Source organism: Xiphophorus maculatus, chromosome 12, assembly GCF_002775205.1.
Source record: "Xiphophorus maculatus strain JP 163 A chromosome 12, X_maculatus-5.0-male, whole genome shotgun sequence".
NCBI classification, from domain to species: Eukaryota; Metazoa; Chordata; class Actinopteri; order Cyprinodontiformes; family Poeciliidae; genus Xiphophorus; species Xiphophorus maculatus.
This window is the reverse complement of record NC_036454.1, coordinates 6,176,026-6,200,581: the sequence shown is the minus strand read 5'-3', so window position 1 is coordinate 6,200,581 and position 24,556 is coordinate 6,176,026. Positions and strand designations below refer to the sequence as shown.

At 37.1% G+C, this 24,556-nt stretch overlaps 1 protein-coding gene across 37 annotated transcripts in view; it reads right to left on the bottom strand.

Annotated features, from left to right (window-relative positions):
• LOC102220084 (calcium/calmodulin-dependent protein kinase type II subunit beta) overlaps positions 1 to 24,556 on the bottom strand; it is a 79,386-nt gene that overhangs the window by 8,523 nt on the left and 46,307 nt on the right. For 3 of the 37 annotated variants that reach the window (XM_023343043.1, XM_023343042.1, XM_023343050.1), the window contains 5 exons: positions 21,085 to 21,119; positions 15,291 to 15,359; positions 10,895 to 10,939; positions 7,552 to 7,600; positions 778 to 867 (listed from right to left, as the gene is read on the bottom strand). In XM_023343043.1, coding sequence (XP_023198811.1) covers positions 778 to 867; positions 7,552 to 7,600; positions 10,895 to 10,939; positions 15,291 to 15,359; positions 21,085 to 21,119 — 288 coding nt within the window. Of the gene's footprint in view, positions 1 to 777; positions 868 to 7,551; positions 7,601 to 10,894; positions 10,940 to 15,290; positions 15,360 to 19,137; positions 19,171 to 21,084; positions 21,123 to 24,556 lie in introns of all 37 variants that reach the window. The other 34 variants (XM_023343078.1, XM_023343060.1, XM_023343067.1 and 31 more) reach the window with 22 other exon arrangements.

Genomic DNA, 24,556 nt, shown 5'->3' with positions numbered 1-24,556 from the left:
TAGTAGAATAAAGATGCAATTTTACCAGAAGAATCTCTTAAAATTAAGAGGAAGCAATATTTTTCAATGAGAAACAATTATTCCAGAGTGACCAGCTCAGTCCGTATGATTTTCCTCGAAATAGACTTTGTCATTTGCTCAAAGTCCTGCCACTGATAATAATTTGATTATAATTTGATGCTGGTGTGTTAGAAGATTAAGTTTGTCCTATAACTTCATAAGATGATCAACATTCTAATTTCAATTAAACTTTTTCATGTAGGAGTTATCTTAAAATTACTACCCTTTTTTCCTAATATTCTAAGTTTATTCTGGTAATTTAAAAAAAATCATAATCTGCCCTTATATTCTATCTTTATTTATTTAGACTTTGAATTAGAGTGTCAAACAAGATGGCTGCACTGGGAGTGTCGACATCAGCATGAACTACGGAAACACAAAGAGAAAAAAATCTTGATTTTCAGAACATTAAAACATAAAAAAAAAAAAAAGATGAATTAATAAAACTGCTTTATTGCCCAGCCCTAATTTGTTAATTTCTCAATGCTGTTAGTAAATGTTTAAAAAGGCTCAGGCTAAAATCTAAAAATCTAATTTTGCAAAAGTCAGGGATACTCTGGGATTTAGAGGTAAATAGCAGCAGGTGGATGATTTTAGTCCATGCAGGGATCAAATGGAAAACCACCCTCCCCCCCCCCAAAAAAAACAACAAAAATGTTGTTTTTGGCATAAGATCAGAATGTTAGAGGCTGAACCTGGCAGTCCATGCTGACTTACAGTGCACAGCAGCTGAGGAGCCCTGAGTGCTATCAGGCTGGGAACTTGTGCTGGACTGCGCCTTAAGTGAGCTGTTGTCTAAGCTCTTTCCTGACAACATGCACACACAGAATGAGACCAAACACAAGTAAATCAAGAGATGAAACGCAGGCGGATGTTTTCCACCAGAGAAACAACACAATCGGGAAATAACGAAAGGAGCGGCGGAGACGACACAACGGGGGCTTGTAAACATGTAAAGACCCGATTTTTGTCCTCACACTGAGAAATTAAAGCAACTCCTTGCTTGAAGCAACTAAAGGTAATCATTACCATGGTTAATGACTCAATTTCATTCAGATTTACAGCTGGGGTGCTGCTGCATATGGGGTTTTATTGTGACATTACCACGATTCTCACCAGAGAGCAAAAGATTGATGATGACAACGGTGATGGCTGCAGTAACGAGAAAAATTACTCATACTGTTTGCTCACTTCGTTTTCTTAAAACTACAATGTATATTTCTCTATTTTTTATGTGACAGAGCAACACAAAGTACAACAAAAATTTCAAGTGGAAGGAAAAGAGAAAATGACTTTCAATACTGGTGACAAAAAAACTAAAAATTTGATCTGTTCAGTAAAGGTGATTGATGTAGATGGAGACTTTCTATGTGGAATCAGGGTAAAATTATTACAGACACATTTTTCTTAGAATGGAAAATGTAAAGTATGACATAAAGTATTTGTATTTTTACAACCAAACTTTTATAATAGGTAGAACCACATCCATCCAGGCACTTTATTGAAAAGCTAAATTATTAAACTTCGCTAAATATGGTAGACATTTTGAAAGAAAGTGACCCAAGCCCTTTCTTTATAGAGAGAATAAGGAGAGAATACACTTGTTTGATCAAGAAAAAAAAATTGGAAAACTAGATGCCTTTCTTTTACTACAGCAAACAAGCAAAAACCTTTTTATGTTCTGGGTCTACAATGAATAAAATCCCTTTCCTATATAAACTACTTTATTTGCTTGATTTTAGTTTTTGTTATTTTCTATTTGGTTCCACAATTTTGGCAAACACGGCAAAAAGTTTGCCCACTCCTGCCTTAGACGTTAATTTGAGAACATTGGCGACCAAAAAACATAATAAAAACCAAGAAATACAGCAAATGGGTCAGGAGTTGAATGGGAGGAGATGATAGGAAAAACAGGACAATTATGTATAAGAACCTGGTGGAGACTGAAAAAAAATTGAGACGGATGTGAAGGTTCAACATACAACTGGAGCTCTATGTCAAGACTTTGACATTGTTGTTCATAGATGTTCTCCATCTTACACGACAGTTTGAGCTAAAACATAAAAATAAAAAATACAAAAATCCGTCTTCAGATTTTCTTATCAAAAGGTGATTCTATAAAGTATAGCCTCAGTGAAGCTGAATACAAACACTCACCACCCTTCATATTTTATTTATAAAACTTTTTAAATGCCATGCAACTTATTACTTCACAATTATGCACTACTCTGTGTGGATCCATCTAAAACATTCAATGAAATCCTCTGAAGTTTGTAGTAATGAGTGAAAAGGTTGAAGGAAAATTAATACTTTTGCAAGACATTCATTCACATGAATGTGATTCTTAAAAAGTACCATGCATGTGGGAAAAATCCCAATGAAGATCTGCACACTTCAATCTTCTAAGAGCAAGGGTAACATCAGAAACAATGACTTGTTTGACTTGTCAATAACTTACAACAACCCTGTAAATAACAAACTCAGTAAATGTTCTTCAGAATAACTATCTGTCTCAAAAACAAGCAGCATAAAACGTAACTGAGTCTAACAAGTAGCATAGTATTGAGGCCAATACAACAGATTGCATCCTCCAAAAGTCAACCTGGGTGTTGGATTACAAAGCAGCTGTCCAGTACTAACCTGACAAGACCCCAAAATGACTACGAAGGCACAAACTGTTCCAGACGAGCACGAGCGACCCCTCCTCCCGCGCTCACCTAGCCCATGAGGTGTTCTCTGCGCTGTCACCCCCGTTTAAATCTCAAGATCCATAAAAGTGCCGTGTGAGACGAATGCCTTCCAGGGGTGGCGCTAGAAGAACGGCGTGTGTTCACGCCTCTCTGGGCGGTCCGTTGCGGTTTCCAGCCACCAAAGCTAAATTTAGGTGGCCTCCCCCTTTTTTAGCCTCAACGTCTCTGTCAAAGGTGCCCCAACCCTGCCCAAGCCTCCTACAGGGGTGTGGTGGTAGGGCTGAATCTGATAGAGGAGGACTGTCGGGCTTTTAGGACTACAAAGTACATTAACAATTCATTAGTGGTTTTAATATGGCCAGTGAAATAAAATCTTAGCCAGATGTTGGTAACAACCCAGGTTATTTAAACACATTTTAAGGAACATTTTTTAAAATTATGGGCTAAACTGGAATAAAAGAGGAACAGAAAGCCAAAAAAAAATCCCAGTGTCAAAACAATGTCAGTATTTAGAAATATATAACATGCTTGCTGTATTTCTAAACTATTTAATTATTCTTATTTATTAATATCTTTTTTGTTTTTTTTTGCAGTTATTTGTTATTTCTTACATTGTGTGTGAATTGTGAGAGAGTTATTTTTTGTTTTTAAGCATATGCACTGACTGATGGCACTTTTTAAATTTCGTTATATATATTCCTTTATTTAACCAGGTAAACCCCATTGAGATCTAGATCTCATTTTCAAGAGGGACCTGAGCAAAAAATTTGCAATACATAGCAACCTGGTTACAAGATAAAAACAATTAATACATATGCACAAGTATAAAACAATAAAAACAATTTAAAAACAATGACACTGTTTCATAGAATCTTTAAAAAGATTTGTTGTTCTTGTGACAATGACAATAAAGATTTATCTATCTAATGTGCCAGTGAGCGTCACAAGCTGCATTTCCATTGACCTTAAAATTGTGCAAAATGGAATTACAAGAATAAATGTGCTAAATTGAATTACATAAATTTTGAAAAAACTCACTTTTGCTTTTGCTCTGAGATGAGGTGATTTTTCAACTACAAAGAAATTAATTTATTTTGCAGAACTGCAATGGAAACACTTTTGTTTTGCATCATGAGTCATGTGCTCAACAAACAAAAGCTACCACTGGCAGGAAAGATGAAGTAGATAACAGGAAGTGTTTATTAATGACAAAACTTATTCACATGTCATTTTCATTGAGTTTTCTATTAAATAAAAACACTGCAATTGCGAAATTATGTTTTTTTTTTATCATAGCAGATTGCTTGAGTTGTTGCTGATATCTAGAGTGAATCTTATGTCACTGGCCCCACTAGAAATGTTCAAAAATCATTTCACCCACTGTCATCTTCATTATTGCAAAGGGATGTTTAGAAGCAATAAAGCGAGGTTATTACGTTTCTAGAAGTGATGCATTTCTGTTATGCATGCTATTAAAGGATCAAACCAATCAGAAGAAATGTAAGAAAGTCAATTGGTGTGTTTCGGTTTCCCACATTACATCGTAAACTACCCGATAAAATGAAAAACATTCAGTTTATTTGCTCCCTCATAAAATGTTGCTGTGACGACACAACAACTTCAACACAGCTTTCAAGCTTTAAAGGTTTTTCTGAGGATATTAGGGTGGAAAAAGCCATACTTTTTTTTTTGACCAACTCCGTAGCAAAGTTTCTGAATATATCTGGATGTACATACTTAAAATTTTGGCAGCCTCAAGCCTTCAATGTTCTGCTGTAAAAATTGTTTTCTCAGCTAAAACGTGAAGTCGTACCTTTCAGCCACTCAGTAATAGCAGCACAGCAGTTGGTTGCAAAGGAAATTGAAGGCAGGCTGGTGATGTTGCTGACCAGGGAGACAAACTCCTTTCTGAGGCAAGTCTGCAAGGACTGCTTTGGGTTAAAAGAGCAGCAGTCTGAAATTTTACGTCTTTCCACATAAAATCACATATTGGAAATGGCAAAGATTGGCATCATGCAAATTTAGATTATCTGGATAATTCTGGAAACAAGTCAGTCAATCAAAAATTATTACTGAACCCTAAACAAATTAGTCATAATGTGGCGTAAAAACTACATTGGGTTGGATGCCGGATTTGTCTCTCTTCACAACAAAGATACAATCATCTAAATTAACTGGAAGCATCAGTAGCAATGAGGATCAATCTGATTGGTTAAAAATAATTCAAAATGTGAATTCACTTCACTTGGAAATTAAACACCATAATATTTACAGCAACCAAACAGTTTTTGCAACATTGTTATTGTGCATATTAACAATATGAGAACATTTTAATATACTCAATGCTCAATTTGAAATCACTGGCTCCAAATTAATCAGACAAAACAAATATTTTAGAAGTATTAACGGACTCATTCCTGAAAACGGTTCATGTTTATGCCTGGTCTCATCCTTTCCTCATGTAATCCTAGTTAGCACATCGCTTCTGATATTTACTGAAAAATGGCTGCAAGCACAATCACAGTTGCCTCTTTTACTTCAGCAAAAAAAACAAAAAAAAAAATTTTGGTCAGAATTTTTCAGCTTTATTGTCACTAAAACTAAAGCTGAAATGAGGTGTTAGTCATTATCGGTTGCAAAAAAGCTCTAACCATCATAAAAATCCAGAAAAAAAAATTGCCTTGCAGTTTTAAAATATTGAGCAGATTAATAACACTTAAAAAAAAAAAAAAAAAAGCAGATAAATTAACAGACTACTGCTTCTGTTGCACTTTACTGTTGTTTTGTCTTTCTAACACTGGTTTGGCTTTCATGCAGTTCTCAGCTGTGCTTGGTAGGGAATTTAAAAAAAAAATCACAAAGAGGAAGAGAAGATGGAAGTGCACATTCTGTTCTGTGTGCTTCACACTGAAATGAAGCATTCATGACCCCATTTAGACACATTGTACTCAGCTGAGATGTTGAAAGCAGGGCTTTTTCTCTGTGCTGAACTCCGCAGGCTAGAAAAACTCAGCCACACCCACAGAAGCTAAAAAAAAAGACTTGAAACAAAAGCGCAGTGTGGAGTTTCTTTTCTAATATGCAGGCTATGTTCTGCTCAGCGGCAACTGTGCCAGCTGAATATTAGACCAGGCGTATTGGCATTTTGAGGAACGGATTACTCAGGATCCGTTCCCCAACATATTTGATGAGAGCCAAACTGAAGCAGCTAAACAAAACATGTAATATTTTACAGCCCGTCCTCTCACCTCTCAGACACACCAACAATCGCACAGCAGGTGACAAAATGCATCATGTTGAGGCAATGCAGCCGGGCTCCACCAGGGGTCAGTAAAATGTTAGCTTCAGCTGATTTAAAGCACAGCGGAAACATCAGATACATTTTTATTTTTTATGAAGAAGAATTCTCTCAACAATTATAATGTGCTGCAGGATCTTTTCGTGGGCGTCTACACACAAATAAAAAGAGAACATGGAGTTATTTTCTCCCCTTATTCAAAATCCAGAACATAAGCAGGAAACATCCAGTGACAAGGGCATTTATCAGCGGCTTCCATAAAATATAAAATCAGGATTCCAGCACACTTTTAAAGTCCAAAGTCTATTGTTTATCAGGACTTGAATACGATGGATGGAACAAAAGAAGGAAGGATGAAAAGAAGGAAGGAAAGACGAATGATTGGTTAAATAAATTAACTGAGGATGGAAGGAAGATGGATGGATGGATGAATGAATAAAGGACATAAGGAAGGAAAGTATGAAGGAAGGAAGAAAGGATAATATATGAATAGATGGATAGATAGAAGGAAGGATGGATAAATGATTGGTCATATAAATTAAATGATGGATGGATGGATGGATGGATGGATGGATGGATGGATGGATGGATGGATGGATGGATGGATGGATGGATGGATGGATGGATGGATGGATGGATGGATGGATGGATGAACAGATGCAGGGTCAAATAGATGGATGAACTGATAGGCAAACAGAAGGCTTGACGCATTGACGAATGCTAAAAACAGTTGGATGAATAGATGAATGAATGGTTTAAATGGCTGGATTGATGGATGTACAGACAAATACATGAATCCATGAATGGCTGTATCTATGGATGGATGGATAGATGGACAAATGGTTGGGTGACAATCATCAACAGATGTATGGATGACAGAAATGCTTGGATGGACAGCTAAATAGACAAACAGAAAATTGGATGGACAGATAATTGGTTGGACGGACAGATTTACTGTAGGACAAATAACATGACTGATTGGTTCGTGGATGAAGGAAGACCAGATGGATGAACAGAGATAGAAAAAGAGATGGGGAGCTACGCAGTGTTTGTCTGTAAATAATTTTCTTTTTGCCACTGAGACACAAACTATTTCAGTCCCACAAACAACAAAGACAGAGATAAAACAAAGGCTTAATTTTAGAGGCTGTACAGATTGTTACAACAAATATTCACAAACTGAATCTTTTCACAAAGAGGCTCTTTCTGTAGCAAAGCTGTCAGGAACACAAACCTGCCTCTCTGAAAAAGAAGAAACCCTGCTGAAAATCTAAGCAAGCTACCAGGCAACCAAAAAGAAGAAAACATTTTTTATTTCCTCCGCTGTTGTAAAACGTACTCATCTGCCTGATATGATATTCATGATTGCAGTTACACAAGCTGGCTGCCTAAGAAACGGCATCATAAAAACATCAAGTGCTTGTAAAATAAATCCTGTAATTTACTGCTTCTGTAACGTCAGTGAACAGAAGCTCAGACTCGTTTGTATCGGTGAGGCCTAACCTTTCACATCCTCGTCCTCCACGGTGGTGTTGCTGCTGTCTGACGACTCCTGGAGAAGAAAACAAATTAACCAATCACTTTGTGTTCAAGCACAGCAGGGGATTCACACTGAGCAGGATTCACATAAAAACATCTGTCACACAAAGGATAAACAAGGTAAATCTGCAGCGGCGGAACACAGGTCAGCAGGGGGCGCATCCTGTCATGACACATCATGAACAGCAGCGCATCTATTACATGTGGAAACCGTTCACAAGAGGAAGCCAAAAGTTATGAACATGATTCTTACTTATGTTAGTAAGAATCATCGTTAAAACTGTGACATCAAATCAAACTGTAAAATCTGTGCGACTTTTGACCTTAAACTTTTGACCTCCAGTATCTAACTTTTATTAAAAAAAATTCTTTTTACGCATTTGTTAAAACTGTCACTATGTCGTGATAGCATATGAGACAGATAATCTGTGGAAAAAACTCGAGCTCCTCTGCCTTCTCCCAGTGCTCCCAGTGCTAACCAGAAACAACCAATCAGAGCCAGAAGGCGGGTCTTAGTGTTGTCAGTCACCCTCCATGTGGCTCGTCCACTCCTCCCCTTCCTTTGCTTCCTCTTTGCTAAGCTGCAGCTTCTGTCTGATAGCAGAGCCTGCAGTGAATACTCAAGCTGGTTAACATGGCCACCGATGAGTATTCCTGTCGCAATAAATCACATAATAAATTAAAATGACCTCAATAATTTTCATTTGGACGATTTATCTTCTTTCCCTTTTTGCTCTCTCTTTCTACCAAAAATTGGATGATGAAAGTCTTCCATCTGGTGCTTTGGTCTGAACGTCAATTTTATTAACAGAGACTTCATAATTCATTTTATTTGTTGTTTCTGTTGTTTTGTTTATTAATTTTTATATGTATAAAATGTTTTCCAGTTCCACACCTAAATGTCCATTAAAATTTAAGGTTTATTGATCTATGAGAATGTGTTCTTGCATTATTATCCCATCACAAGATTGCTTGAAAATGATCTCAAAACAACATAATTTTTGTTTACCGTCAATATTTTGTTACTGCGACACATCTACCAGATTTTCCTGCAATGGCAAGTGGTTTCTTAGCCATTAGCACATTTAGCAGTGTGTAAATGAGGATGACTGACAGCGCTAAGACCCTCCTCCTGGCTCTGATTGATTGTTTTTGGTCGGGAGCTGTGCATTTTTGTAGGCAACAATAGTAGCTCAAGGATGAAGTGGTGGAAATCTACCTTTTCACAGATTACTTGTCTCATATTACACTATAAGACTATAGTGACAGTTTTAAGAACTTTTTTATACATAAAAGTTACATATTGCAGCTTTAAACACTTTCTGCCTTTCTGAAACTTTAAACTGGAGGAGGCTTTTCTACCTTTCTCAAAATCATAAGCAGACAGACGAGCTTCTCACAGGAAGATTGGCTGTCATCCCTGGCAGAGCGGCACGCCGTTCGGATATATTTATCCTCCTGTCTGTCTGCCTGCCTTTCTGTCACTCCTTTCGCCAGAAGAGGAGTTTCTGATTTCCAATTAGCAGAATAAATGGGTCTAAATTCCCCTGCATGTACAGGGTGCTGAGAGACTCCATGACCTGATTAGTGAGTGCACACGTTCACCAGCAGCTTCAAGAGCACAAAAGTGGATTTTTATAGCCTTTAAAAGAGCAGCCGGTGACCTGAGCAGAGGAAGAAAGAGCAAGGAGGATGTTAACTGCATTTCTGCCAAGAAGAGGGGGAGAAAACTAACATTTGTTAGGCTCTAAATATCTGATCACACCTTCTGTTTGTTTCTTTGCACATTTTGCAATTTTATGACTCATATTTATAAAGTAGTTTATCAGCATTCTGTCCTAAAATCATTAGATGATAGATTGACTTTATTACTAAAGAATAAGTATTCTGCTCTAAATCAGATGGGTGTCAAAAACTTTAATGTTTCCTTTGAGTATGAAACAAGTTTATAAAAACCGGATGTCACAGAAAACTCAGTCTTGCCTGGGTGGAAGAGATCTTTCTGCAAACTCATGCAGATTCATGCACAACCTCCTAATACATACCATGTAAAAACATGTTTTCTGTAATAACTACGGTACTATCAGAAGTTACATAAGCTGAACAAACATAAGAGCACGTTTACGTGCAATACAGATCTGTGACTCTACAGTACATGAGAGATAAGAATTGGATAAATTGTCTCACTGATACAGTTAAACCTCACTGAAATATGAAATTGTATTTGAATAAGCTGAACAAATATGGACAGACTTTGGATCAAAGTGTAGAGTGTACAGAATTGATTAATGCCAGTTTGTCAAATAAAATTTAAATAACACTTACTATGATTTTAGAAAAAAGTGGAAATGAATTAAATTCTTTTCACTTTTTCCAACACAAGATAGATATTAGCAATAATTTCACTTTTTTTGTTTAAGCATGCTGTATACAAAATAAGGAACTTTTTAAAGAACACAGATAAATAATTGTGGAGAATTTTTTTTTTTTTTTTTAACTCTGCCATTGAATATTCTAATACCAGTTCATCTGGATTACAATGATGCATTATTGACATTAGAGCCAACAATGCAGGCGAGTTGAATGGAACCATTAAAGCAACTTGGGTCCATTAACACAACAACAGAACAACAAGCTGTCTCCATGTCACTCCGCTTTAATTCAGTAATTCGTGCAAAATTAGCCTCCAACAAGTACTGAAAACACACACGGAAAAACTTTTTAATAGGCTAAAATTTCTGTATTAAAAACCATCCTTGGTTGGTCTTGTGACTGAACACTAGCATTTTAATTTGTGACTATGGGTAATCAATCCATAAACAAACAAATTTCACCTTTCGTTCCTAGTTAACGAAGTAAGCATAGCTAACTTTTCAATTATACTGTAAATTAGGGAAATGCACCTGCATGTAGGGGACACATTTATGAGGAAGTTAGAGTAAAAAAAATCCTGAACTAAAAGCCAGGCAGGAGCAAATAGTTTGTTTGTAAGCAGAACTTCATAAAAAGAAAAATTCACAGCAGATCTTCCTGCTGCAGGTCTGTTTATTTACAAAACTGGTTTACAACAAATACACATGCAGAGGTAAGAAACATTTTAGCTAATCTCAGCTTTTTTAAATAAAGCATAAATATCAGGAGTTCAATTCCTACCACACTCACACAAACACTAAATCCACACACAATGCAGTGGTGCACTCACAGAAATGCATGTTAAAAACATGTAAAAAGGATAGGAGAAGGAAGAGGAGGAGAATGGGGAAAAAAAGGATGAAGAGTGAGGTCCAGACTTGGGAATGGTGAATACCTTTGTCCCGTCCACCGGATTATGGATGACAGTTGTCTGAGGTTCCTGGAAGAAGAGGAGGGGAGGTGGAAGAAGATGGAGGAAACGTGAGAGAAAGAGCAGAATATGAAGTAAATGTAGAGAGAAATGGTAAGTAAAGAAAAAAAAAGAGAAACAACAGAAGGAAACGCTGGTGGAGGAGATGGGGGTAAAACCCTCCAACAAAGCGACAAAGTGGGTGGGTGAGCTGAAAACTGTAATTTGGAGTCAGCTCTGCTCCCTGCAGACTAACGAACGAAGAACAGACACAGTCATCCAACCAAATTGCTTAAAATCACCACATCAAACTAGCTTTCAACTTCAAAGAATACGCTACACCAAACTACCCAAGGACTTTTGTGCAAGTAAAGCACAGATTTCCCCACAGCATGCATTATAAAAGTCAACCAACTGCACCCTTTTTTAAACCTGAACTTATCTGACTCTGTTGTAAAACAGCAGGAACATATTTCTGGACCAGCCAGCTGTGCATGTAGAAGTTTGACCTCCATGTTCTCAATGACACAAACAAGCAATGAACCATGTGGATTGTCAGAAATCTAAAGGGAAGAATCAGCCAGCTCATTTTTTATGCATGAAGTGCTCTGTGACATAGATCTCACAAGGGGTTGGCAAACCCTGCACAAAAACCCCCAACACACCCCAGGATAAGAAATAAATAAGAAAAAAATCAAGCAGATTTAACACCCTCGATTCAACAGAGATGATAGACCAGAGAGAACGGTCATTTCATGATTATATTCTGGAAACAAATACAGCTCTGGAAGAAATTAAGAGAGCACTGCAAAATGATCAGATTCACTGATTTTCCTGTTAGTTGTATATGTTTGAGTAAAATTTAATATTGCTTTTTTTATTCTATGAGCTACCGACAACATGTCTCCAAAATTCCAAGCAAAATTTGTATTTATTTTCAGAAAATGAGAAATAGCCAAAATCACAAAATAGATGCAGTGCTTTCAGACCTCAAATAATACAAAGAAAACAAGTTCATATTGATTTAGAAACAACAATACTAATGTTTTAACTGAGTGAGAGTTCAGAAATCAGTATTTGGTGGAATAACCATGAGGTGTTCAATGGGGTTCAGTGCAGTGAGCACTTAATTTTTTCCATAGTTGTAATTCTGAAACACTGCTTTCAATACCACAACTAAATGCCGTAAAAGACTCAAAAATTGGGCTGAAACGATTAATTGGACTAATCGATTATTGAAATACAGTTGTCAACTAACTTAGTAACCAAATACTAATTGTTAACTGGAGTATAAAGACTCAAAAAGGCAATTTGTACAAAGAACAACAAGCTCAGAGCAGTAACTGAGCCAAAATTGTACAAATATATACTCAGTACATGTTGCATTTAAGTTTAAGATAAAAAAAAGAAAAGACCTTTGTCTGTTAATCTATTCTACCTAAAATACCAGGTGAAGCTTTAGCTTCAAATACTGTAAAAAGTATTTTTATAAAGCACCTTTTGCTATGTAATTATGTGGTTAATTTAATAAATAATAATAATAATCAGATCAGCCGTACACTCTATTAATGTTAAGTCAAGCAGAATTTTTTTTATCCTGCAAATACATCTTTGCAACAAAAAAAAACCCTCAGGCTTTCACAATAGGAATTGTTTTATTTTGGAAATAAAATTTTTATTTTTCTGTTTAGAAAGGAACTAAATGATTTGTTTATTTGCATCTTTTAATGTATTTGTAAGCTTGTATAAAAAAGGATTAAATGAAAAATTTGCAGAAAGATTAATCAATATATTAATTGATAAATAAAATGAGTACGGTGTTGCAAAAACAATGCACCGTTTCAGACGTCACACATCTCTGTGTAACAAACATTAGGCTCCCCCTGAAACGAAAATGCTGCATTGTTAGAGCTTGACTTCTTCACTTTTGTGACTTGCAGTCCAACACTATTTCCTTCTCATTTCTGCAGGCCCTGATTCCTCATGACTCAACTCCTTTAACTGGTTTTTTATTCCCTCCCTCCATTTTCTACAGCTGTTCTCACTCTTCACTCGACATACAGTAAATCAGAACCCATCAGAGCCCTCCATATCCTCTACAGCACTCCTCTCCCTGCGGGAAGTGACACCTCTCTCATGACCAATCATTACTCGTCTCTCTCCTCTCTTTCTCTTTCTGTGATGCTCTGGGTGTCGCCTAGGCAACCATCTCCTAGGGAAACAAGCAGTGATGGCAACTCGGATGATGATGGTGGCAACGATGAGTGAGAACAAAGTACCTGGGATGTACTGGGAATGCTGATGCCATTGTATGATCCGATGGAGGGAGAGAAGGAAAGAAGTGCCAATGACCTCACTTAGGTTCAATTAAACTGATTCAGTTTAAAAAACAAGACAGAACTGTTTTGAAATATGTATTGCAAATTCCTCCACCGGATTCTACAGCTTCCAGGTCAGATGATTAGAGGTTTGTGGAAGTGAAAGCAATCTGCTCCTGATTGGAAAAGATGAAACGCTAACTAGTTTGAGACCCTGGCAGAAAAAAACAAACCTCTGGCCCTCCAAACGCTCTCAGTTCCTTTCAAGGATCAGAGAATCTGTCTGTTCTACAAAACAGGCTTCAGTGAACATTTAATTTATTTATTTTTTACAAGAGTCTTAAGCTCTTAAATGTAACTCTCCCCTTAAACTCTCTACGCCTGAGCTTAGTGCATAAGTGGACTTCACAGCCACACATGAGCAACACACAGCCTGGTTTAGAAACACGCTCGTGTGGCTGCACGTGTTGCTTTTTACTCAGCAGAGTAGAAGATATTATAGATTATTATTACATGCTCAGCTGTGTTACATGTCACAGTTGGTGAGCTCATGAGAGCAGCATCTGAAGCTATGTTTCCACCCATTTATAACTGTGGTCTGCAGGGGATAAGTGGGAATATAGTAGCTGGCAAGTGTATTTCACAAGTTGAAAGAATATACAGGACCTACTTTTAGAAAAGTAGAATTAAAAAAAATAAAACCCCAATTTCAATGTGGATTTATAACAGAAATAATGAATTTTTCTGCAGCTTCAGAAGAAAACTGAAGGGCAAAAAATATTTTCCAAAACTTTCTGTTTTCACCTGGTGAAGAAACTGTACTAATGCTGAAATAATTGAAAGGATTGTTGAAATAATAGTCATCTATTTTTCCTGGTCTTCAACACCAGCTTAAAAAAAAAACAGAAGGTAGATATTAGTACTTCACTGATTTGAGATTTTGGAAAATCACTGCAACTGAAATCATGTCTTTGGTATTTTCTGCCAATTTTATAATTGTCTTAATATTTTTACCACACTTAATTTTATTTCTTGCTTCATCATTTTTCTACCTATGATGTTATTATGATTGTTGTGAAGGCTTTGGTCAACTAAACTTGTTGTAAATGTAGTATATAAATAAACTTTGATTTGACTTGAACTAATTTAGTAATCGACTGATCGTTAACTGGAACATATGTAGTCAAAACTATGCCATTTGCTTAAAGAACAACTTATTAAGAGAAGTAATTAAAACAAAACTGCACGAAATATTTACATTTTGCATGTAGGATATAATAAAATATATGTTATCCATTAAAGAAGTGGAATAGTTATAGTTTCACCTGGCTAAAATTATTTTAAAAATATCTTATTAGGCACATTTGCTATTAGTTAATTATTATTTCCATTGCAAAAATAATCACTGCATTGTGTTGTTAGAAGCATTTTTTGTTGCAGATGCATTCTTTGCAACACATGACCAAGCATTCACTAAGTGCATTTTAGCCAATAAAATATTTATTTTGCAATTAATTTGTTTATTCCCCCCATTGGGACTAAATCCTAATCTGATTTGTACCAGGTTAAAACTTTACAGAATGGCTGCTGATAACAAGCTTTAGGACAAAGAGCACACACACAAAATTGAAGAAGCTTCTTGTTGCAGTTTCCATCTCAATCCATCAGATTTGAAACATAAACAAAAAAGATTGATTGAGATGTTATTTGACTGAAGTTTGTGTACCTTTAGATAGTTTTGCTACAGTAAACACACACTGGAAGTCCCTGCAGGCTGTCAGTGTCCAGTCATTTTTAGAAAACTTACACAGACGGGCAAAATGCCACAGCGGCACAAAACAAACCTGAGCGCAAGTCACACAGCATCCCCAGCTGCCACATGGAAATGTCTCCTGACACTACCTGCTGATTTAAAACCTAACCAGCCGATGATTACCTTCAACTGACGGATGCACACAGAAGTAAACACAAACAGGGAGCAGTGGGGAGAAGACAGAGGGCTTTAAGGCACAAACACACACACACACCCTGACTGAGGTGAAGGGAAGTTGGGAGGTAAATACCAGAGCAGGTGAAGGGATGTTTCCTTTGGGACTGGTGACTATGCTGTTTTTGGTGCTGTTTGTCTGAGGCTGTGCAGGAAAGGAGAGGAAAAGGGAGGAGACACAACAAGAGTGTTAACAACAGCAAGAGGGGGTGTCCATGCAGGTGTGTGTGTGTGTGTGTGTGTGTGTGTGTGTGTGATTGCTCACTGTACCAGTGTGAAGTCATTTTTTGTGCAGAAGTCTTGAATCATCCTTCAATTGTTCATTTTGCTCCCAAGGAGACAGACTTTCTAAAGTCAATATTTGTTCCACGTTTTCTGAGGTTCCTTCCAAGCTGCTCCTTTTTCACTCCTTTTCAGATAAATATGTGACTTTATATATAGAGAAGGGATTATTTGTTCTTTATACTCAACTTTTTTCATCAAGTAGCATGTTTGCTCTGTGCTTTTTATTTTGATAAAAGTTTAGACCATATGATTTTATCCATAAATAAAGATAATCTGTAAACATTTGGTACATTAAAATGCTGCTGAACTAAACCAGCAGAAATCTGCAAGACAGTCCTCAAAAAACCCCAGAACACAACAGAAGTCAGTTGTACTTTTGTAAATTCTTCAGAGAAGCAGTTCTTGCTTCACTTCTGCTTTTCAAAGATGCACGGTTGTATAATTGCGCATCTGTTTGCACCCATTTTCCCATGCAAGTGTAAATGTTGAGTTATGAGTTATTAAAACTGAGTGGAAAAAGCAGCAAAAGTCCAAATAAAAATATTGAAAGACCCTCAAAACACCTGGGAAACGATCAAGATAATTTTTAGTAGATTACAAGACATTTTAGCTTTTTGAAAGCAAAACTAGTAGAAAAAAAAGAACTACACTGCAATGCATATACATGTTTATTAGTGTTTTTGGTAAAAATGAGTAAAAAGTCCTAAAATAAGTTAATGTTTTATTCTGTGACATAATCTCACATTTGTGTCAATTAAACAACATGTACCATTCCTGTTTTGAACAGTAAGAATCTGTGTTACACATTACTAAAAAAATGTCCTCAACACTACGATCAATTTAAAAAAGTGTAGCATAATCTGAAATATGCTTCAGTTATATTCACCTTTTAGGATTTGTTGGGGATGCCATCAATTGTAGAGCTGGTAATTTTGATTAAAACAAAATTCCTTTATAGGATTTTTCTATTTGGAAGAAATGAACTCCAAATGTTGGATTTCTCTAAATCTTTTAAGCTACTGCAACAACAGAAGTGTTTATTTTAAAGTTGTTGTTGTTGTTTTTTTACCACAAATCCCAATAAAACTGCAGAGTTCTGCACATGCATGTTAGCAAATGTTTTTTTTTCATATAATTTTTTTTTCAATAGATGTGTAATGAAAATCTCCATATAAAGAGATGGAACATAATCATATGTGAATGACCTCACAAGCATAGCAGGATAAAAATAGGTGCATATCATATACAGTGTGGAGTCCAGAAAGTAGAAGACCGCTGCAGGGGTAAACAGTGAACATTATCTTAAATGTTATTTCTACAAACTGGTATGGTTAATGATAATGAGAGGGTGACATCATCTCACTGTCACCAGTGACGCCCCCCTGTTAAGGGTTACACATAGCAACCATTCAACAATGCTTTTTGGCCTTGAACCTCCTTTCTTTTCTCCCTAAAGCTTTGATGAAATGCCGTTTAGAAGGCCACACATCAAAGAGCAAACACTTTCTTTCTAGATCACACTGATCATAGAGGTTTGGCATCGAATCTACATTAATCCTGCTGGGAGAAAATATCAACTTGAAATTGCTAAGTGGAGCAGAATACTGGGAGTGGAAGTGAATCATCAAAGTGAGTCACTTTTAGAAAGTCAGCTCCCATTACATAAAATCTTAACCATGCAAATCTGTTCCGTCTCAGCAGTTCCTACTCATCGGTGCGAGGTCAAGCGAGGTCAGAGTTTGCTTAATGCCAAGAATTGTGTGAAGTAGGAGTGAAAATTTTAAAAGGGAGGAGAAAGAAATATTTCAGAAAGTGGGGAAAGTTTCGGCGAGCTCGAATCTGAGCCAGTTAATAAAGAACATTGGAGGTTAAATAAAGACTTAATTTCACTTTCAAGTCTCAAGTTCTGTAATTTGCTATGCTGAGTCATAGGTGGTTTATAACACGGGTGTCCAAAGTGTGGCTCGGGGGTCATTTGTGGCCCTCAAAGTGATTTTGTGCAGCCACACTACAAAAAATGGCTGCTCAAAGTTGCAGGTTGATGTAGTTAAACTAACAATTAAATGTTGACTGCCTTTCTAAAAAGATACAGAGAAATAAAATATGACAAGGTACTTATTTAGTTAAATTTCATAGTAAACAGGACAACAAATATTCAGCAGCTTTTACTCAGACTTCGTTGCACCCTTTTAGAAAATGCTAGTAAACAAAATAAAAAAGGATAAGTTTTAAAGAAAGAGCGACACATATCCTGTTTACATTGATGAAACTAAACATAAAAATTCAAAGATAATAAAAAACAATGCACATTTCAGATATAATTTGGACATTTTTGTTTGCTTTGTTTTATTAAATAAGGCAAATCTGCTGGATTTTATGTTTTAGATCTACAATCATTTACATTTTGTGGCATTTGGTTACTTTCAACTTGACAATTTTGGCCACAAGGCAAAAAGTATGGACATCTCTGGTTTATATCTGATTGAAATTATTAAGAGAAGTGTGTGTGTGTGTGTGTGCGTGTGTGTGTGTGTGTGTGTGGGTTCATATGTTAATGTGATCTGCCGTAATATGGCATTTAAACACCAGTTAACTGGCACAGGACAGGAAAGGAGAGAGCAGGCCAGCACATAGAAGCAGAAAAAAACATAAAACACAAAACAGCCATTAAAACAACAAACTTTCCCATGCAGTAAACTCAAATGCAAATATTCCCAAACAAATTCCTCCTTTCACACAAACATAGCATCAACCAAGCCCATCTTCATCGGATAAATGATTCCTCATCAGCGCAACAATCTGTGAGGAAGACGATGAACTCCAGCAAAATCAGCGTTTCAATCGAACCATGTTAGTGGCTCAATATCTTCTTCATGTCATTTCACAAAAAGCTCACAAAAGGCTAAATTAATTTTGCTAGAGAAAATTAATTATCTTCACAGGTTTCAAGCCTCTAATGACCAAAACGACAGTCTCTGATCAGATGTATCAGATGTATTGCATTGCTCCAGCTTCTGAAATCAAAGCATGTTGTTTTAGGTGAAGCCACAAACAGTAAACAATTTCTTCTCTTCAGAACATCATTGAACAATTGTAATCAAGTTTTTTTTTCTCTTTTACCTCATTTTCAGTGTAATAAACATATGTACTTTTGAGAGTCAATCACTTAGATATTTAGAGTCAAGTTTTAGGTTTTTAGGAGTTGAGCCCAAATCCAGTTATCACTCTCTAAGGTACGAGTGCAAGTCACATGACTTAAACATGATCCAAGTCCAAGTTTCAGATAGAGTTCCCATTTAATACAATCTGTTTACCTTCTGAGTTGCTCTAATCCTTACAATCCTTGTATTATAAGAACAAGTACTGTCTAAACGTTTTTCTTCTGAAACTTTGTGCCTCATCTTGACTGGGTCAGTTGATAAAAAAGAATTTCAGAGAAGTGGCTCCTGTTGCAACTCAGAAGCAGCGTGTAAAACATAAATTACACTCAAATAAAACCTTTGTAATTTGGCAATGTACTGACACCGGCTTTCAAACAGAATGAAAGTGAAGGAGAGATGAATAAAGCAAAAGAAAGTCAGTTGAAAAGCATGACCAAAAAAGGAGTGACAGCTCAAATGTGTAATCAGCGTGCTCACCATGTACTGGACAGTCGAGCTGGACTTGCGTTTCTGTCCTCAGGCAATTGATGAGATGGATTTATTGATGGATGTGGAGATGATCGGTAAAAAGAAGAGGTTGGGAGAAAATAAAACAAGCAATGATGACGACTGAAGATTAAAACACAACTTCTGTCCACAAAATGAAGAGCAAAAATCATGAAAAGAAGGCCGTCTTTAGAGAAGTCTGACTTGAAAGCTCTTGCTAAAGAAAGGTGGTGCAAGCAAGAAAGGAATGACATCAGGGAAAAGTTGCATGAGAAGGAAGTTTGCGAAACAGGGGGGTAAACGCACACAAAAAAAACGACCCTCTCTTCTAACTACAGGAAACAAGATGGCACTACAAAAATTGAACAAGTGAATAGAAAATTATTTATAATCAATAGAAACTTAAGATTTCTAGGTTATTTCATAATAAATATAGATACACAGCAAAGATACAAAATCTTACAGTTGAAATTAGACAAAACTTTCTGATTCAGCAAGAGATAGGAGCTTGTTTTAAGCAAATTATTTCTTAAATTGATTCCACTGGCAAATTATTTCAATTATAACATGACATTTTTCCCATGTTATAAGTGGAGCTAGTCGTTTACCTTTTGTTCAATATTAAGAAATCGTTGACCTAAAACAAGCTTATATTGCTTGCTAAAAGGTTACTTGTCTTAATTCAGCATAGTAAAATATTTGCACCAGAAACAAGACCAAAAATACTTGGTAAGATTTTGTATTTTTGCAGTGAAACCTTTAATTGAAATTTCTGGCAGCAGAGGAGGCTAAAGGTGCTAAAGGGCAGCTAATGCCAAAGAGAGGCCACCTGCAAGCGCTGGACAGGTGCTTCAGCTGAGAAGCATCAGGTGCTATTATGCATTAATGAACCAGCAGGGGCAAAAAACGGAAAGTGGAAAACGAATGAGGAGGCCCCAAAAACATGAGGACATGTGGAGGAAGGAAGAAGAATCGAGGCAAAGAGAGGAGAAAAAGGATGAAAAGCGGGGACATTAGCAAATGAAGAGGACGACTTTAGAAATGCTTCGGGGCGAGTGTGTGGGGAGCCTGTTGCTAGGCGATGAGAGCGCCACATTGGAAGTAAGAGTCTATTTCTGTCGTTTGAGTTTCCAGGGTCCAGACTGGCAGCTATTCCTGGAACCGGAGTCACATTCCCTGCTGAACCGAACGAGCAGGAAGGGGAGCGTTCACTCACACCAACACACACACTTAACACCGACACCCACGTTTACACACTCTCCAAGTGCAGGCACGCTCACACCCACATTTTCACTTTCTGGGTGTCTGTTTTTTTAAAAGGCAAACCGGACATATTGACAAACGCACACCTGTGCAAACTCCAACATAACGAATAGCTGAACAGTATGTTCCATGCTTCGGCGCCATGCATGCAGACGCGCTGATGGGAGCTGTGTGTGGGATGTGTTACTGTGGAGTGTCTCCGTGAGCGTGGGATGGCGAGAGATCTTCATTAAAGGATGAGCGGAAACATGGGGTTAACGACCAGATGGGGTGAGGAGGAAAAGGAAGCAACGAAAGGGAGAGGAAGTGATGAAATGAGGAGGGCTAACAGATGGTTATATTCAATAATGAAGACGCAGATAATGGTAGGATTCAAAATAAGAAGGGGCAATCAGAAGGATGGACTAATGGGAGCAACATGCAGAGCAGATGTGCATCCAGATAAGAGCTGTTTTTAAATTAAAATGCATCTAAAACTGCCTGATGTAAAACTCACAAGCCCTCGTTTGGATACACACAAGTAAAAAACAAGCCAAGACAATACATCTGTTTTTGACAAAAACGAAAATAAGCAAGAGCGAAAAAGCGAAGAGGAAGAAAAGACCGACTCTAACAAGGACAAACAGAGAAGAGAAAGAAGGCCTTAAACGTCTGAGGGAGACAATAAAGTCTTACCTTAACATCTGCCTTTTTGTTGAGCAAGGTCTTGGCTGCTGCAGGGATGAATGTAAAAATAAAAAAACAGTTAAACAGTCAGAATTTCTGAGATGATTTTGCTTTGATTAATTTTTCAAAGACAACACTCGCAGCATTTTTAAGATTTATTGTTCTCATTTGATCTTTGTAGTTGAGCTGCAAAATATTCTAAATGAGAAATGTAATCAAAGTGTGCTGTTTCTGTTGGGCAATTTTACTGCATGTGTCATGAAAGATAGATTTCTATTTCATAAGGTAGATGGACTTCTGCTCACACCTGACCTAGATATTATAGAGAGGATACAACACAGAGGAGAGACAATGGAAAATGTAGGTTAATCATAGAGCCACATTTTCCTAATATTGTACAGCTCAACTTTCTAGTCAATCATTGTTTTTAATGAAGCAAAAATCAGCAGCTGTAGCCTTAGTTAGACATTGAAAAACTATTTTGGGGTACCTTCCAGTTAAGAAATCACACCTACATCCAATTTCCATCACTATTTTAAGTTAGTGACTCATTTAAAAGTCCAACTCTTCTTGATGTTGCTTCCTTTCCAAACAGCATGCACTTCACATAAAATGTGCTTTTATTGGCAAAACTGAATACATCTGGGGTTTTGATGAGTCTTTTCGTTCCATAACTCAAACGGAAATGGATGAGAAGTTAATGTAACTGGAATTTCAAGTGTACTTTCAAGCTGGAGAGCTGTTCTAGGGGTGAATAAGAAAAATAATAATAATGTTGTTGTCAGTGAAATAAAAAGTACCTCGACTCTAATGTTCCCCTCGGGACGAGAAGAAAGCTGAAACAAAGATGGCGACCACCACACACAGCGGCCATGTAAACCCAACAATAAGCCCTGCCTGTGGAGGCCTTAAGGAGGATTAGTTTTCAGTCTGCTTTCTAATTAAGGGTAAAGAGGGAAGGGGTGAGATGGGAATAATACTTTAGACTCGGTTCTCTGATGAATATTAAAACGAACAATCCCTCGCAACAGCTAATGGAAACTATGAGCAGTCTGCAAGGTAGTTCTGTTCAAGAATAGATAGAAGGAAGTCTGACTGCTTTGAATTAACGTTTCCCCCAGAGGGGTTCAAAATCTAAGCCAGACACGTTGGTGGAGCGAGTCGAGCCAGAACACTGCAAAAACACTGAATCTTACCAAGTATTTCTGGTCTAGTTTCTAATGCAAATATCTTAGTGCACTAGAAATGAGACAAAACTAACTTACAACTAACTTTCCGCCAAGATATCACGTATTGTATTAAGTCAATAATTCCTTACTATTGATTTAAAAAGTACTAGTATCTCAATGTTTTTTGATACTGGCTTAAACAGGATGAATTTTTGAATACATGAATAAAAATGTTGGACTTGTACTTGTAAGATAGTTTTGTCTTATTTCAAGTGTACTAAGATATTTGTCCTTGAAACTAGACCAAAAATACTTGGCAAGATTCTGTTTTTTTGTAGTGAATATTAAAGCAATCGTTAAATATTTAATTAAAGTTAAAATTTGGATTCTTTTAAATGTGTCAGCATGTTATTGTGAAAGAGAAGTACATAGATAAACTTAACTGCACTATATCAGGCATACCATCATTGTAAAATATGTACACTATAACCTAAAGGAGATAAATCTTTTCCTGTTGGTACATTTAAGTGAATAAAACATGACCTGCTGGTTAAGGTGTCACTCTCAGGTCTTTCCATGGATGAAATCTTTTCAAGTGGCTGAGTGCAGTTTCAAGTCTAATCAGATGCAATCACATCAGCATCCCGCCAGTTACGTAAAACCACTATTTCTGGAAGTCTGGCATGTTTTCCCTTCTTTTCCTTCTCCCGTTTTGCATCTCCCTCATTCCTCTCGTTCTCTGAACATCTTGCTCCCTGATTTTTTTTTTTTGTCTCTAAACATGTTCCAAAAGTAGATATAGAGAAAAATTTGGATTTAATAAGCTCTTTTATGGAACTAGACTTTAAGCATATGTTTGAATATTTTTAAATCAAGAATTTATTTAAAAAAAAAAAAAAACAGGCAGAGAGAAAAAACAGACAGAGAGAAAAAAAACAATAAAAGGGAAGCAGAACCTTTCCCATTTTTTCCTGGCTTTCATGTCTGCCTCACTGATCACCTCATGCTTGATGTAAATTTTCATATTCAGCAGTAAAGAAGGGGGGAGAAGGCAAAGGGAAATGATAAGTAAGCACAATATTATCCAAATAGAGGAGAAAGTGAATGCACTCTGTTCCCAAACCCTGCCTGCTTCTGAAGGAGAAGAAACGGGGTCAGAAAAGAGTCAAGTTCATGCTCTCCTAATCTCTGGTGGTTTGTTAAGAGGAGAGGACTTGAGAGACAAGAGAAACGGTAAAGTGGGGGGGATGAGCGAAAGCAGCCTCACTGAGCATCCAGACGTTAGAGATGCACATTAAAGACAATTTTAGACACAGAGCAAAGTGAGGGAGCTCTGAGGAAACCTGAAAAATCAGAAAATACGGGAGGTCATTTGATACTGGAGGAGTGGGGAAACAGGGGAGGACGGGGGTGGGGGGGCGCTCCTTACCTTGCCAAAAATGACACATGAAGCGAGAAGAGAGAGGAAGAACAGATTAAAAACAAAACGAACAAGAATCCGTCAAAAATAGCACGATGCATCACTGCAGGAACAGAGCAAGGATGGGCATGGATTCACATTAACAGGCTGGAACAAGCTGCACTCAGGTGCAAGACTGCCTGGAGTACCCTCTCATTAAAACAGCATTTACTGAGCTGCTACATGGTGACTGCATGTGTGTGTATGATGCACAAAATAGAACAAGTCCTTCAGTAAGCTGGTGAGGCAGATCACTATAAATATTTGAGTGGAGCCTCATGGAAGCTGAGGGACACGGAGAGGACCGAGGGGTCCCGGCGGACCACCAAAACAAGGACACAGCCACTACTTACATCTCCTTAGCTGACAGCAAGGCTGTCATGTTGGAGAGTTATTACAGTGTGTGTAAGTGGTTTCCATCGACAGAGACCAGCTCAGACAGAAAAAAAAAATAAACGTTTTTTCAAGAACAAGCTTGGGTACAGATCCAAGTTTTACTGTACATCATTAGAAAGGTCTGAGTGATCTACAAAGATTAATTGTAAAAACCAAGAATATCTCAGAAGACTTAGCTATGATCACACATGCACCTTATGAAGAGTTTGTTGTGATTAAAAACTAGAAAACGTAGCTGGGAAAACAAAAACAACAACTGTAGCCCAGAAATCCACTTATTATATAAAATTCACATCTTGCACATTTGTATACTTCCACTTGAGTCTCAACTGCTTCTTAACACAGCCCAAGAGCTTAAACTAAAACCTCCCAAATTTTTAAGTCACAACTGACGGACACTACGCCGTTACCTAGCAACCCTAACAGAGCCCGAGAACATTTGGTCAGCTGGTTTTCC